Source organism: Rattus norvegicus, chromosome 11, assembly GCF_036323735.1.
Source record: "Rattus norvegicus strain BN/NHsdMcwi chromosome 11, GRCr8, whole genome shotgun sequence".
NCBI classification, from domain to species: Eukaryota; Metazoa; Chordata; class Mammalia; order Rodentia; family Muridae; genus Rattus; species Rattus norvegicus.
This window is the reverse complement of record NC_086029.1, coordinates 94,304,199-94,320,654: the sequence shown is the minus strand read 5'-3', so window position 1 is coordinate 94,320,654 and position 16,456 is coordinate 94,304,199. Positions and strand designations below refer to the sequence as shown.

Genomic DNA, 16,456 nt, shown 5'->3' with positions numbered 1-16,456 from the left:
GCACTCGCACACATAAACGTATAATTAAAAAGTATAATTATATTTAAAAATAATAATAGAAAATCAAGGTTTTTTTTGATGTCTCTATAATAGAGACTAACTGAGGAGGTGACTGAGCATGATAAAGGTTTTTAATAAAGCTTCATATTTTCTCATGTATGTAAAAATAAGAGTGATCAGGTTATTCCATAGACACTGTTGCTTAAATAGGATAACATTATTTTAAAGTATCGTGCTCATTAAATGTTTCACTTGGGCGTTTGCTAGCAAATGTCAAAGGAGGAGAGCTTTCTCTTGACTCATGCTTTCAGAGGTTGCTGATCCCATTGCTCCTAGGCCTGAGGTGAGGGAGGATATCAGGAAATCCTTCTTGTAATAGTGATTTATCTTTTTTTAACTAACATAAAATGATATGTATGTTTGAGGCAGGATAGATGGCTCAGGGCCAGCAGTTAAGAGCTTTGCTCTTCTGCACTTACTGCAGCCCCAGGCTCTCTAACACCCTCTTCTGGCCTCCACAGTTACCTGCATATTCATGTGCACAAACACACACACACACATATGCACACATGCACGCACACACGCGCGCACACACGAACAACAAAAGATATTTTTATTAGCTATATTTATAACCTGTCTATCTATCACACGATATTTTCTTATTAACCTCCTTTTTTCTTCCCCATCTGACAGTTTCATGCAGATGAAAAACATTTTTCTTTCTGAGCCATTTAAGGATAGATTATATAGTTTTATATTTCTGTGTACTTGTTTAGGCTATTGTGTCATGAACCCAAAGCAGTTTCTGGTTTTGTGGGGGGAGGCAGTGGTTTCTTTGGCTGCTGATTTAAATCACTAGGCACTGATTAATTTGATATGTTTTGTGTTCTTTCTATAGCTCGAGATGCAGCTGTGCAGAAAATTGAGACGATTATTAAGGAGCAGTTTGCCCTTGAAATGAAGAATAAGGAACATGAGATTGATGTCATTGACCAGGTATAGTAACGATAAATTGAAAACACTAAGTTTGTGGAGGGGAAAGTATATTATTTGATGAGATTTATTTTTAAAAAATTTCCAAAAAAAAAAAAAAAACCCAAAACAGAAACAAAACCTTAAGATCTGACTCAGGGTAAAGGTATATCTGAGTGAGAGAATGCTTGGACCCAGTGAGCAACCCCATCTCCTCCTCTGGCCAAAAATGAAAGAAAGGAAAAAAACAGAAACAAAATTTTCCAATGTTGGGCATGGTGGCACACATCTTTAATCTCGGCATTCCAGGTGGACCTCTATGAGTTCTAAGACATCGTGGTCTTTATAATGAATTTCAGGCAGGTGAGGCTACAGAATGAGACTCTGTCTCAAAACAAAAACAAAAAAACTATCCTGCTGAGGGATGGGTACACAGCTGTAATCTCAGTACTTGGAGGTAGGGACAGGAGAACCAGACATTTAAGGTCATCCTCACTAATTGTATTTGAAGCCAGCCTGGGACACATGAGTCTTTGTCTCAAATACCCAGAATAAGTAAAAGTTGGAGAAAAGATAAAAAGTCCTACTTGAGCTTCCATCTCCGAAGGTAATCCTTTTTGGTATCGTTCTCAGTATATTACAGTTATTTCTTAACTAATAAATATGCTCACACTTACTTTTTTTTTGTTTCTTCGTTTTATTTGTAGGTTTTTTTTTAAGGATTTGTTTATTATGTATCATGTCCTTCTGTCTGTATGTAGGCCAGAAGAGGTCACCAGATCACTTTATAGATGGTTGTGAGCCACCATGTGATTACTAGGAATTGAAATCGGGACCCTGGAAGAGTGGCCATCTCTCCAGCCCCTGCTTTTGTTCTTTTGAGACAAGTTTTCTCTCTTGGCTGTTGTGTGAGTCCTGGAACTCAGTCTGTAGACATAGTTGGTCTCAAACTTCAGAGATCCACCTGCCTCTGCCTCTCCAAGTGCTGGGGTCAAAGGCTTATGCCACTAGACCTGGGGTATTTGGGATTTTTAAGACTTTACTGATCAGGGAAGCACACACACTGTCCCCGTCCCCAGTCTGCTCTGGGGTAGAAGTATAAACTCCAGGACTTTGCTTATATACATGAAGTACATCTCCAGCCTGAATCTCTGCCAGTTTAATTAGATGAGGAGTTTTTATTTATTGAAGCAATTCAAGAAGCTGAGTTTTTGCTTTTGTTGTTTGTGTTTGTTCTGTGGATTTTAAGTCGTTATTTGCCGATTTAAACAACATTTAAACTCTCACTTGTTTTTAGCGGCTGATTGAAGCCAGAAGGATGATGGATAAGCTCCGAGCCTGCATTGTAGCAAACTATTATGCATCGGCTGGTCTCCTGAAGGTTTCTGAGGTAAGCGTTCCTCATGGTCCAGGCTATTCTCAGCCACCATTTTCCTTGTCTTGGGGGTAATCAGGACCGTGTGGATTCCCTACCATTGAGACCTTTCTGATATTGGCCTTTAGCATTTAATAAGCCCGAGCACCTTTCTGAGGAACATAGATCACCAGGCAATTTGTTTAACATGGTCCTATCCTTTCAGTACTAATTGCTAGTATAATACTGGCAGGGAAACCTCACTGCAACTCCTCCTGGGTCTTCCTCTTTTGCTTTGCCTTACCCAGCGTGCCTTGCTCTTTCAAAGGCTACTTCTTAATGATAGTTTTCAGTATAAGAGAAAGACAAACATGTTTACATACCATGTAGATTCATCACTTTAAAATTCTATTGTTTTATTTCCTCTAAAGCATTTAAATTAAGGTCTTAGACATCATAACATTTCGGCGCTCACTATAAAACTTTTTTACTCCATTTTCTCTTTCTCCTGGCAGCCGTGTATTAACCCCAGAGTGCCAGTGGAGGACACACAGGCACAGTACCTGTAAAAACACAAAATCAGAGACTATAAAATCAAGCAAATGATCAGTAAGATAAAACAAACAGAAAACCAGATAAAGCACTATCCTGTGGGTGTCCTTCCAGGGTTTCTCTGCATCTAAGGTTCCCTTAAGGAATTAGTCCTGGGTGAGGGTTGCCCTCCGTCTTGCAGTAGGACTTTGTTTTAAATCGATTGCGTCTACAAAGACCCCAGTTTCCCCCTCCTGTTCTCTGTGTGCTCGTGCCTGTAATCAACCCCCGGCTTGCACATGTAATAGGCATATAATGTACAATTCCGTAACGATGACAGCCCTTAGGCAAGTTCTGAATATTCTGGCTGGACGTGAATTGTGGAAGCTGTGTTTTCCACAGTTCTGGCATCACTGATTGAATAGCTCAGTATTGGTTCAGCACAGTGCACATCATGAGCTGCATTTGCGTGAGATAAAGGAGGCGGTAAGCAGATGCTGACCTTGAAAAACTGGTTAGTGGTTTGCTGATTTACCACTGGGATCTGGGCCGTCTGGTTGTCTAGAAATGCACCAGTTTCAGCCCCTGGTGTTCTGATGAAGACCTACCAAGGGCTGGAGATGGCTCAGTAGTTGGCGTTAGTTGGGTTCAGTTCCCAGTGTCCACATGGTGGCTTGCAACTCTCAGTAACTTTACGTTCCGGGGATCTAGCACCCTCCTCTGTCTCCTGCAGCTGTCAGGTATCCACATGTTGCACATGTGTGCATGCACACAAACCACTCAGACAGATAAAATAAACCCTTAAAGATTAAAAAAAGGGACTGGGGATTTAGCTCAACCTAGGAAGCGCAAGGCCCTGGGTTCGGTCCCCAGCTCCGGAAAAAAAAGAACCAAAAAAAAAAGATTAAAAAAAATTCAAGAAATCTTTGGCCAGGCTTTGTGTTATAAAGCCATGTACTTATTTTAGTTTAGAGAACACACAGTACTGAGAAGCACTGCTACCGAATTAATCAGCTCTTTATCTTATTTTAAAACATTAGTCTCTTCACCCACACCACAGCTTTTGTTTTGATTAATAGCTGTGTAACTCCCTCCCCTCCCCCTCCCTCCCTCCCTCCCTCCCTCTCTCTCTCTCTCTCTCTCTCTCTCTCACTCTCTCCCTCCCCGCCCTGTGTGTGTGTGTGTGTGTGTGTGTGTGTGTGTGTGTGTGTGTGTGTGTGTGTGTGTTGTCATGTGTGCACGAGTCTGAGTTGGGATGAAATCTAGCAGCTGCAATCCTCCTGCCTCTGCCTCCCAAGTACTGAGATTCCGTACAGTAGCGCCGTGCCCAGCCAGTGATACTGGTGGTTTTTTGTTTGTTTTTGTTTTGTTCGTGTGTGTTTGTTGTTTTATTTTTTAAATCGTGTGTTTGTATCTGGGTGTGTCCACATGAGAGCAGGTACCAGTGGCGGCCAGAGGTGTCCTGATTCATTCCCTTGGAGCTAGAGTTGAAGTTGTGAGCACATGACATGAATGCTAGAGCACCCAACTGAACAACTGAACTTAGGCCCCTGAGCTAGCCTGAAGGAATGTTCTTCGTTGCTGATTTTAAAGCTTCTACTTTTGTTGTTTTTTAACTCCAGTGTGGGTTTCATTTTTTTATACTGTGTACTTTCATTGTTTGTTTTGAGGCTATATATTCCAGGCTGACCTGGGACTGAAGATGAATTTACTTACTTAGATTCCAAAGACCTTGGGATTGTAGGTGTGCGTGAGCCACAGTGCCTGTTCTATGTCCTTTTAACATCAAATCTTGCTGGGTGTGGTGGACTTACCCTGGGCTCCTGGCCTTCTTGCCTCTACCTTCTGGATGCCAGGATTACCGGCATGCTCCCAAGCTGCATTTGTGTGGTACTACAGAAAGCCTTATTTTACTTTTTGAATGTAGTCCAGGGTGGTCCAGAACTTCAGATTCTCCTGCCTCAGTTTCCTCAGTTTCCTGAGTGATGGATTCATGTGTGTGTGCCCCTACTGTGCCTGGCTCATTTTTGACTTTGAGTGTTAGAACTTTTGCACAATTACTTGTCACTCTAGTTTCTGTTTTGTTGACACAGGCTAAGTATAAGAATTTATGGGTACAGAGAGATTTTGTTCTTTCCTTTTTCTTTCATTTATTTTTGGTTTGAGCCTAGCCTTTACTAGCTGAGCCGTCTCTCCATCAGGATATGGAGAGAGATTTGAAAGGTTGTTAACATGATCTTAACGTAAGTAGAAGTTTTCAGGAGTTAGGTTTTTATCAGTGTTTGTTGGTTTAATTAAGTTTGCTTCTTTCCTTTTTCTAGGGATTAAAGACATTTGATCCCATGGCTTTTAACCACCCTGCTATCAAGAAATTTTTGGAATCACCTTCTAGGTCATCGTCTCCTACTAATCAGAGATCAGAAACACCATCTGCCAATCACTCTGAAAGTGACTCTTTATCTCAGCACAATGACTTCCTATCTGACAAAGACAATAACAGCAACGTGGATGTGGAGGAAAGGCTCTCAAGCATCGGGGAGCAGAGACTGAGCCGGAACACGGGAAGGGTACAGGCTCCAGGGGGAACAGACCTGCTGTTTATTACATGTGGGCGGGACAGAAGTACTTTGATTTTTACAGCAGAGAAAAGGGCCTTTGGTTCTTTGAGATAGGGTCTCAGTCTGGGGCTTACCAGACTAGCCTATAACTTGAGGTATCTCTTGGTGTGTGTGTGTGTGTGTGTGTGTGTGTGCGCGCGCGCGTGTGTGTGCACACTTTGGTGGCATTCTTACTTTAGAGCAAAGCACTCTAGAGTGCAGCATAGCTCTTGGACGTCATTCGTGAAGTTGGGAAAGAACCTTAAGGATTAGAGTCAGATGATTATGGCTGAATGTCTAAGTAGTGACTCCTGTAATTTGTCATACAAAATCCAAAATACACAATTCTTTTCTTGACATGGTTTTGCTATGAGGCCCTGGCCAGCCAGGCACTGATTATGTGGACCAGGCTGGTCTGGAACTGTAGTGATCGCCCTACCTCTGCTTCCCGAGGGCTGGAATCACTGCGCCCAGCTATGATAGTGTGAGTGCCTAAATTGAAGCTACACTGTGCCTGGTTTATTTGGTGTTTTATTTATCTATAGAGTCATAGTCAAGTTAGACCAGTGATGGCATAGCCACAGCTTCAGTTATAAAAGGGAACTTCCAAGTTGCTTTCCATACATTTAGACATCAATGTTTGATTTCATTTTTATAAAAACAAATTGTTATTTTTCATTACAAATTCACTTGTCTTTTGATGAAAAAATAAAACAGGAAGGCAAATTAACGCATACTTTGACACCTCATAATCAGGACTCTGAGAATTTAGATTTACTTGTGTTTGGTCAGCATTCTTTCTCTTACCTCTTAAGCTGGGATTGCAGGCCTGTGCCTCATACCTGGAATATTTGGTACTGGAGCCTGAACCCAAGGCTTGGTACAGGCCAGAGAAGTACTCTATCAACTGTTACATCCCTAGACCCACTAATTTGTTGTTGGTAGTGGTGGTGTTTTTTTTGAGACAGTCCTGGAAACACTCTTTGTAGATTAGGAAGTCCTCAGAACTCAAGTGCTGGGATCAAAGGCATGTGCCACCATGCCCAGCTCTTTCTTTACAAAAGGAAAATCTGCTGGAGGAATAGCCCAGTGGTTAAGAGTACAAGTTGCTCTTCCAGAGGACCTGGGTTTGTTTCCCAGCATCCATATGACAGCTCACAGTCATCGTAACTTTAGTTCCTAGGGATTGACACTCTCTTGTGGCCTCAGTGGGCACCAGGCATACATGCAAGCAAAACAGACATAAAAAAAATATAAATGAACAACAACAACAACAAGCACGCTGCCAGGCGTGCTGGCCCATGCCCACAGTCTGAGCACTTGGAGAGCAGACGAGAGCCGCAGAGCAAGTCCCAGGCCTGCTGGGCTGTAGAAGACCCTGCTGTCTGAGAGAGAACACTTTCTGAGTTCTTTATGCCTCCATTATGGCAGCACCCTATCGAATATTGTTTAAGTGAGCACAACCCTTGGTCGTTTCTTTCAGGACACGTCTAGTATTAGTGGCTCCCACAAACGAGAACTACGGAGCGCCGACCTCGCAGGAGATGAGACTTCCCGACTGTTCGTAAAGAAGACAATAGTAGTCGGCAACGTGTCCAAGTGAGTACCCGAGAGATGCTTCCCATCGGCCGCTCACTTCCACACGAGCACTGGGCCGCCACTGCTGCTTTACCGTGGTCATGCTGTAGGAGAAAGGCTCTGGAGTTCTGTCTCCCTTGCTCGTCTGTAAAGTAGACGATGGTCTAGAAGTATTCGCAGAGTAACCTTGCGCCTTAGTAGAACTACGACGATCTCATCTGGTCTCCCCGATTCACTGATACGCTGCCCTGGACCCTGTCTGTGACGGCGCCTGGTGATGAATGGAGTGTTTACTCTTGAATGCACTGTAGAAGAGCAGGGTGGCATACTTTGCACTCTTCGAGTTACTTATGTTTGTTTTATGTGTGTGAGTGCCTGTGTTTATGTGTTCACTGCATGCCTGCTGAGGCCAGAAGAAGGCATCAGATCCCCAAGTCTGGAGTCACAGAGTTGGAGCCTCCATGTGGGCTCTGATTCTCCAGAAAGGCAGCCCATGGGCTTAACTCATGAGCCGTCTCTCAGCCCCTGCTGATTTATTTTTGAGCCAGTCTTTGGCCTCAACCTCACCGTCTTCCTGCCTCGGCTGTCTACGTAGCTCATGTTCAGACGCACACCACCATTCCCAGTTGCTGCTTACACTTTTCATGTGAAGTTTAGGTATTTGATTTTTTTTATTATTATTATTATTATTATTATTATTATTATTATTATATTTTGCTTGCTTTGTTTTGTTTTTGAGCAGGGTCTCACTGGTCTAGAACTCTAGAGAAGTGCTTATATCTCGCTTCAGAGTGCTGGGAGGAAAGGCATGCACCGATGTGCCCTGGTATTCAGTTATTTGAGAGCCAGTGAGGTAGTAAGGTCTTCTTATCATGGCTTTTTACTCTGGCTTTCAAAAACATGTTTTCCTCCACCTTCAGATTTGCTGTGATCCCTATCAAAGTAGAAACCAATGTCTTTTTTTTTCTGAAAACTCCTTTATTTCTTTTGTGAAATGGAATGATTTAGAGGGCTGACAAGTGGTCCAGTGATTAAGAACACTGGATGTTCTTCTGGAGGGCCCAGGTTCAATGCCCAGCCCCCATATGGCTGCTTACAACTGTTAGTAACTAGTGCAGGGGAAACAGCGACCTCTTCTGTCCTCTGCAGGTACTGCGCACTCGATGCACAAGACGTGCACGCAGGCAAAATACCCATATACAGTTTAATGATGTCGGTGCCATAGCGTTTGTGGTTTAATTTCTCCCCCTCCTCCTCTTCCTCTTCCTCCTCCTTCTTCTTTTCTCCTTCCTTTTCATCTTCTTCCTCTTCTTCCTTCTCCTATCCCTCCTCCTCCTCCTCCTCCTTGGGCTACATAGGGAGACCCCATCTCAGAACTCAGCAAACAGAAAACAATCAAATGAACAAAAAAATCAATCTTGAGAATTTTAGTGAGTCCATAAGATAAGCCAAAGAGATTTCCGTCGTAAATCATAAAAGTCACTGGTGTTTACCATCAAGTAGAAAACGTCTTGTTTTCGGTTTTGTGATGAATATTTTGACACTAAATACTTTTAAGTCAGCTTTTGTTTTATTGATAGTGACACAGAATTTTACTGTATTTAACTTGCAGGGATCACCCACTTCAGCCTCCCCTGTGCTGAAATTAAAAGCATGAACCACCATGCTCAGCTTTTGAAAAAGGAAGAGGGGAACACTTGGGGGCTGACAGGTGGTTCAGTGGGTAGGACCACTTGCCACTGGGTCTGGTGACCTGGGCTCCACACATAGGCATCGGCAGAGAGAACTACTTTACAGGGATGATCCTCTGACCACACGCACTCCCTCCTGTCACGTGTGAGTGAGAAGTGAATGAGTGAATAAATCTGAGGATAAATGCAAGCAGAAAGTCCTCCAGGATTCCTGGCTGTGCATCTGTCAACTTTATGTATGTCTCTTGGGTTCATACTGGGTGGAGTGTTCAGAGACCTCGGGGTCTGAGCTTAAAGGAGTCTACCTGGCAGTCCTTCTCAGTGTCACCAGCTGTGCTTCATCGTGTCCTCTAGCATCAGCAAAGACATTTTTACAGAACAGTGTCACCACATCTCACAAGGTCCTCCTCCTGAACAAACAGTAGGACAGCAACGTGTCAGTGCTTAACATGTAGCCAATTCAGATCACCATCAGGCTCTAACTCTCACTGTCACTGCTCATCCATCATTGTAGTGTTCCAGATTTCCCTTCCTTGACCCATTTGTGGAAATGAACTGGATGTTTTAGTTTTCTGTGCCAGGTCCTATTGCTGGAGCTACAGTGTTCCAGAGATGAGCATTTGAAGGTGCATTTTTATTCCCGTTGATTGTTTAGCCCGTTTTCCAGCCCAAGCCATAAACATAAACCTCCTTATGCAGGCAGGCAAAGGAAATCTGAGAGTGTGCCCAGGGACCAATCGTGATCTTTGAGATTTGTCCAGAGGCTGATAAGGAACAGGCATGGGTGCACTTGCTCTCATCTGTCTGTCTGGGTGAGAATGTGAATAGAGATGGCTCGGCTGTCCTCTCCATTCCTCTGTAGGCACATCCACTGGCCAGAACAAAGCCAGCCATGAGAACTGAGACCCTACCTTAATGCATCTGCCAGTCTTTGATTCAAAATAAAAATGTTCTCGGCAAACATTGCTGATAGATGATCTATTGCACAAATATTTTTTGTCAAGTGTATAAGTTTAGGGAAACATTTTTTTTAGAACTGTGTTTGTGTGTGTATACGTGTGTGTGTGTGTGTGTGTGTGTGTGTGTGTGTGTGTGTGTGTGTGTGCTGTGTTTGTGTGTATTTGTGTGCACAATGCATGTGTGTTCATCAGAGGACACCATATAGAATCATCCTACCTTTACATGGCCTCCTGGGATTGAACTCGAAGCTTACATGGCAAGCGCTTTACCTGCCAAACCATTTTCTACCCTTAAATCCAATTTCTTAATTATTTTTAGGATTAATGAAAGTTTAGTAAGGTTATGAATATGGTATCATTACACAAAAGTCAGTTCTTTTTTTTTTTTTTTTTTTTTTTTTTTTGGTTCTTTTTTTTCGGAGCTGGGGACCGAACCCAGGGCCTTGCGCTTCCTAGGTAAGCGCTCTACCACTGAGCTAAATCCCCAGCCCCTCAAAAGTCAGTTCTTATTTGAAAGCCACAATCAAAACATTCTCAGTAAAACAAACAAAAGGCGGGCTAGCCTTCGAGAAGAATTTTTGTACTTCATTCAAAGGAACAGAGCGATAAGTCAGACTAACAGTCACGGAGGCTCAGTATTGGAAATGCCACTTCTCCCTAAATTAAAACTGACTTGCAGATGAAGACTGACAGCGCCTGTGTGGGCAGGCGTGGCACATCTTGTACCTTGTGAGACTAAGGCTGATCAGTGAGCACCTCAGAGGCCATGGCCCTGCTTTCCACAGGATCTCAGAAGGGCGTCCCATTCACTTGCAAAGCCCACCATGGATAAAGCGGCTTCCTGGGCCATGGTCATACCAGGTTATTTCTATCTCAGATATGCAGCTGATAAGAAACCAAGTTTGATTGTTCTCTTTTAGCTGATAATTAGAAAACAAACTTGAAGGGGATTAAGTAAGCATGGAGGTTTTAGAAAAAGTAAGGATTAGAGACTGGTCAAGTGTGCCTGCTGTTAATTACTGCTGGGATTTTAATCCTGCCGTACGCAGGATTTTTTAATGTGTATATGCGTTTTATCTTCATGTATGTATGAATACCCTGTGTGTGCCCACAGAGGTCAGAAGAGGGCATCAGATGCACTAGGTCTGGAGTTACAGACAGCTCGAGCCGTTCTGTGGGTACTGGGAATCACAGAGCCTCTGGAAGAGCAGCCAGCACTCTAAATGGCTGAAAGTTTACTCCAGCCTCAGTTACCAGTTTCGAGGTTTTTAGTTTATTATTTTTATTGTGTGTGTGTTCATCGTGTTTGAGTGTATGGACCTGTACATCATGGCATATGTGCAGAGATCAGGACTTCCTTTTAAGTGGGATCCTGGGATCAAATTCAGATCATCAGAATTTTGTGGCAAGCACCTTTCCCCACTGCCATCTCAGCAGCACAAACGATTAGGTTTTTGAAGGAAGAAACTCATCTCTCTCTCTCCTTTCAGGTACATACCTCCAGACAAGCGAGAAGAAAATGACCAGTCAACCCATAAGTGGATGGTGTATGTCCGAGGGTCGCGCAGGGAGCCCAGCATTAACCACTTTGTCAAGAAAGTTTGGTTCTTCCTTCATCCGAGCTACAAACCAAATGACCTCGTGGAAGTTAGGTGAGCACACCTTGGATTTGCTGAATTTAAGAGAAGCGGATAACTTTGTAACGTGCCTTAGGAATGTTTGCACTGTTGACTAGTTGCTCCGTGCCCACTCCGCCATTAGACAGCTTTTGCTGTGGTTTCCCTGTCGCCTCTCATAGTGTCACTGTGCTGTGCTGGCGACCTTGGGAGGACTGGTGCATAGAAAGTGTTCCTGATAATTAAACACAGCACTTTAACGTCTCAGAAATGTTCAGATGTAATCCAAGCGGTATTTCTTCTGTACACAGACTTACCCAGTACAGCTATTTGGGCAGAGAGGTGGTTGTGTGTACTGACGTGAAATTTATGGTATTTAGGTGTGTTACATAGGATGTTAGCAGCCCCTAAATATTGCTGGTGTCAGTGAAATTTCCCATTTTCCTTTGTGACACAGAGCGTTCTATCCATGGCCCTGCTGAACTCCTTAAAGTGACAAATATGTTTCGTGTGTGTGTGTGTGTGTGTGTGTGTGTGTGTGTGTGTGTGTGTGTGTGTGTGTGTGTGTGGTGTTGGTCTAGGAAGGAGTGTTTTTAATCTTTCCTTCTTCCTTAAAAACACCTCAGTCCAGCAGGGTCGTGGTGGGGAATGCCATTAATTGTAGCATTTGAGAGGCAGAGGCAGAGGCAGAGGAACTCTGTGAGTTTGAGGCCAGCGTGGTCCACAGAGCTAGTTCTAGGACAGCCAGAGCTACAACAAGAAACCCTGTCTCCAAAAACAAACACAGAGTCCCAGTCCTGTCACAGCCCGTGTGGCCTGCCTCCTCCCCTGCTGCGATCAGTTTCCCGTGTGATCAGCCTCCTTGAAAGCCTTGACTGCTGCTGCTCTTTCCCACTAGCACTCCCTCGGCTTTGGGTGTGTGCTCGGGAGGGGCATAGCAGGGTCTTGGTGCAGACTGTTCCAACCGTCTCAGAAACCACCAAATCGATGTGCGAAGCAGTCGTGTGAGTCTGCACTCCATCGCAGTGGAGGACTGTTCCTGTGCCCCACATCCTCGCCAGCCCGTACTGTCACTTGAGTTTGTGATCTTAGCCATTCTGAGGGTGTGAGATGGAATGTCAGTCGGTTTGGCTTGCATTTCTCTGACGACTAAGGACGTTGAACATGCTCACCATTAGAGATCGCTCCGTTGAGAATTCTGTTTAGCTCCATACCCCAGTTTTAAATTGGGTTATTTGGTTTGCCGATACCTAGTTTCTTGAGTTCTTTATATATCTTGGATATTAGCTCTCTGTCAGATGTGGGGTTGGTGAAGAAATCTTTTGTCCTATCGATGGTCTCCTCTGCCTTCCAGAGGGTTTTAGTTTGATGAGGTTATTGATTATTGATCTCAGTGCCTGTTCTGTTCAGGAAGTTGTGTCCTGTGCTAATGTGTTCAAGGCTTTATCCTAATTTCTCTTCTATCGGGTTCTGGTATTATGTTGAGGTCTTTGGTGCACTTGGACTTGAGTTTTGAGCAGAGTGATAGATAGGAATTGATTAACATTCTCCATGCAGACATTCAGTTAGAGCACCACCACTTGTTGAAGATGTTTTCCTTTTTCCACTGTGCGTTTCTAAAGTCAGGTGTCTATAGGTGTCTATAGGTGTCTGGGTATTCCATGAACCTGTCTGTTTTTTATGCCAATATCCTGCAGTTTCTATTACTATTGCTTTGTAGTACAGCTTGAAATCAGGATGGTTATACCTCCTGACCTCCTATTATTGTTCAGGATTATATTAGCCAAACTGGGTTTTTTGTTATTCTTTTTAAGGAAGTATAATATTGACCTTTCAATATCTGTAAAGAATAGTGCTGGAATTTTGATGGGGATTGCATTGAATCTGCAGATTGCCTTTGATAAGATGGCCATTTTTTTGGGGATTTAGCTCAGTGGTAGAGCGCTTGCCTAGGAAGCGCAAGGCCCTGGGTTCGGTCCCCAGCTCCGAAAAAAAAAAAAAAAGAGTGGTAAAAGATGGCCATTTTTACTGCATTGATCCTACCAATCCATGAGCATGGGAGTTCTTTCCATCTTCTGAGGTCTTCTTCGATTTCTTCCTTGTCACACAGATCTTTACCTAGCTTGGTGAGAGTTACCCCAAGATATGTTATATTGTCTGTGGCTATTGTTGTGAAGGTGGTGCTTTCCCAATTTCTTTCTGTTTGTCATTTGTATATAGGAGGGTCACTTTCTTTTTTTTCCCTCCTTCCCCCTCTCCCTCCCTCCCTCTCTCCCTTCCTTTTTTTGAATTACTTTTGTATCCAGCCACATTGCTGAAGTGTTTATAGGCATTCCCTGGTAGACATTTTGGGGTTGCCATATCATCTGGGAATAAAGACACCATACTTTGGCTTCTTTTCCAGTTTGTATCCCCTTATCTCCCTTAGTTATATTGCTCTAGCTAGAACCTCGAGACAATACTGAATAGATATGGAGAATGTGGACAGCCTTGTTTTGTTCCTAATTTTAGTGGGATTGCGTTGAGGTTTTTCTCCCTTTAATTTGATGTTGGCTTACTGCCTTGTGTTTATGTATGTCCCTTGTATCCCTAATCTCTTCAACACTTTAATCATGAAAGGCTGCTGGACTTTTGTCAAGGATTTTTCAGCATCTAAAGGGCTTCTTTTTCATTCAGTTTGTTTATATGGTCTAGTACATTGACTGATCTTCATTTATTAAACCATCCCTGCATCTCAGGGATGAAGCCTGCTTGATCATGGTGGATGATCTTTCTGATGTGTTCTTGGGTTTGGCTTACAGATATTTTACTGGGTATTGTTGCATCCATGTTCATAGAGGAAATTGGTCTACAGTTGGTTGTTGAATCTTTTTGTGATTTGGGTATCAGGATGACTGCGCCCCGTACAATGGATGTGGCAGTGTTCCTTCTGTTTCTAGTTTATGGAACTATTTAAGATGGATTGGCTTTGGCTATTTTAAAATCTGATAAAATTCTGCACTAAAACAACCTGGCCTTGAGCTTTTCTTTGTTGTGAAACTATTTTTTTAAGAAAAGGCAAAAATGTATGTATGTATTTATTTATTAAAGTTTTATTTATTCTGTGTATCTTAGTACACCGTAGTTGTCTTCAGACACACCAGAAGAGGGCATCGGATCCCATTACAGATGGTTGTGAGCCACCGTGTGGTTGCTGGGAATTGAACTCAGGACCCCTGGAAGAGCAGTCAGTGCTCTTAATAGCTGAGCCATCTTGCCAACCCTAAAAATCTACTTATGGTGGAAATATTTCGTATCTTACCACTCACTGAATTTTTTTTTTAACCTTTTTACTTTAGATCCTGCTCACTTCCCCCCCCTCCCGGTCATCCTCTCCCACAATCCTCTATCCTCCTTCCTCTTCTCCTCTAAGTATCTTCTCTCCCCCTAGGTATATCCCCCCACGCCCACCCCACCCCCATCACGTCAAGTCTCTGCAAGGGTGGGTGCTTCCTCTCCCTCTGAGGCCAGCCAAGGCAGCCCAGCTAGTAGAATATACTTACATAGAGGCAGCACACAGACTTCGATGGCTGCTTCTCTCTTTCCTTAGGAGCCATGGGTCTATTTAGATTGTTTATCTGATCTTGCTGTAAGTGGTATCTATCAAGAATCTTATGCATTTCTTTTAGATTTTTCAGTTTTGTGGAGTATGGGCTTCTGGAGTGTGACTTACTGAGTCTTGAATCTCCTCACTGAGTAGAGAGTTGTTCAGTTTCATGAGTGTTTCTGATATTTCTGTTGTTAAAATCCACCTTTAATCCATGAGAGGATAACAGACGGTTATTTCAATTTTCTTGTATCTGTTGAGGCTTGCTTTGTGACCGAGTATGTGGTCGATTTTAAAGTTCCATGAGATGCTGAGGTGTTTGTTTGTTTGTTTGTTTGTTTGATTTGGGTGAAATGTTCTGTGAATGTCTGTTGTCCATTTGGTTTAAAACATCCACTAGCTCCATTATTTCTAAGTTTTGGCTGGCTGACCTCTGTGGTGAGTGTGATTCCAAAAGTCTCCCACTATAAATGTGTGAGGGTCAGTGTATGATTTAAGCTTTAGTGATGTTTGTTTTGCAAATGTGAGTGCCCTTCTGTTTGGGGCACAGCTGTTAAGAATTGAAACATCATCTTGTGGCGTTTTCCTTTGATGAGTACTAAGTGTTCTTCCAATCTCTTTTGAGTAATTATACTTTAAGTTTATTTTGTTAGATACTGGAATGGCTTCACCAGCTTATTTCTTAGGTCCGTTTGCTTGGAAAATCTCTTTCTAACCCTTTACTCTTAGGTAATGCCTGTCTTTGAGGCTGAGGAGTGTTTCTTGCCTGCAGCAGAAGGATGGATCCTGTTTCTCCATCTATTCTGTTAGTCTGTGTCTTTATATTGAGGAATCGAGTCCATTGATACTGAGAGATCTCAGTGACCAGTGATTGCTAATTCCTGTTATTTTGTGTTTGTTTGTATGTGTGTGAGAGTGTGGGCAGGCGGTTGTGTGCAGGTGAGAGTATTGTGTGTGGGGGGGTGGATAGAGTCTGTATGCTTTTCTCCTTCTGGTGTCATGGGTGTGAGATTGTTTTCTGTGTATTCATGGGCTAGAATTTTCCTTCTAGTGCCTTTTCCAGGGCAGGATCAGTAGATAGATATTGCTCTACCATATTGACTTATCATGGAATATCTTTTCTCCACTTAGGGTGATTTAAAACTTCACTGGATGTACTAGTCTGGGCTGGTATCTGTGGTGTCTGGCAGGATATCTGACCAGGCTCTTCTGGCCTTCTGAGTGTCTGTTGAGAAGTTAGGTTGATGGCTCTGCCTCTCGTGTCACTTACTCCTTTCCCTTTAATTTTCTTTCTTTGCTCTGTACATTTATTTATTGTCTCCAGTCTATTTGTGTTCTATAAGCTTTTTATATCTTTATAGGCATGCCCTTCCTTACAGTTTGAAATTTTTCTTCTATACACATGCACAAATACAAGCTTTTGAAAAAACATTTTAAAATATTGAATGACTCCTGAGAAATATACCAGAGGTTGACATCTGATCTATACACACACACACGCACGCACGCACGCACGCACGCACGTGCACGTGCACGTAATGTGGGTCCTGATGAATGAACCTGAGGGTCAAA

At 43.0% G+C, this 16,456-nt stretch overlaps 1 protein-coding gene across 7 annotated transcripts in view; it reads left to right on the top strand.

The window, feature by feature from the left end:
* Positions 1-16,456, top strand: part of Yeats2 (YEATS domain containing 2) — an 86,115-nt gene that overhangs the window by 12,998 nt on the left and 56,661 nt on the right. For all 7 annotated transcript variants that reach the window (NM_001109057.1, XM_063270713.1, XM_063270710.1 and 4 more), the window contains 5 exons: positions 899-996; positions 2,270-2,362; positions 5,179-5,424; positions 6,938-7,053; positions 11,173-11,334. In NM_001109057.1, the coding sequence (NP_001102527.1) occupies positions 899-996; positions 2,270-2,362; positions 5,179-5,424; positions 6,938-7,053; positions 11,173-11,334 (715 nt within the window). The remainder of the gene's footprint in view (positions 1-898; positions 997-2,269; positions 2,363-5,178; positions 5,425-6,937; positions 7,054-11,172; positions 11,335-16,456) is intronic.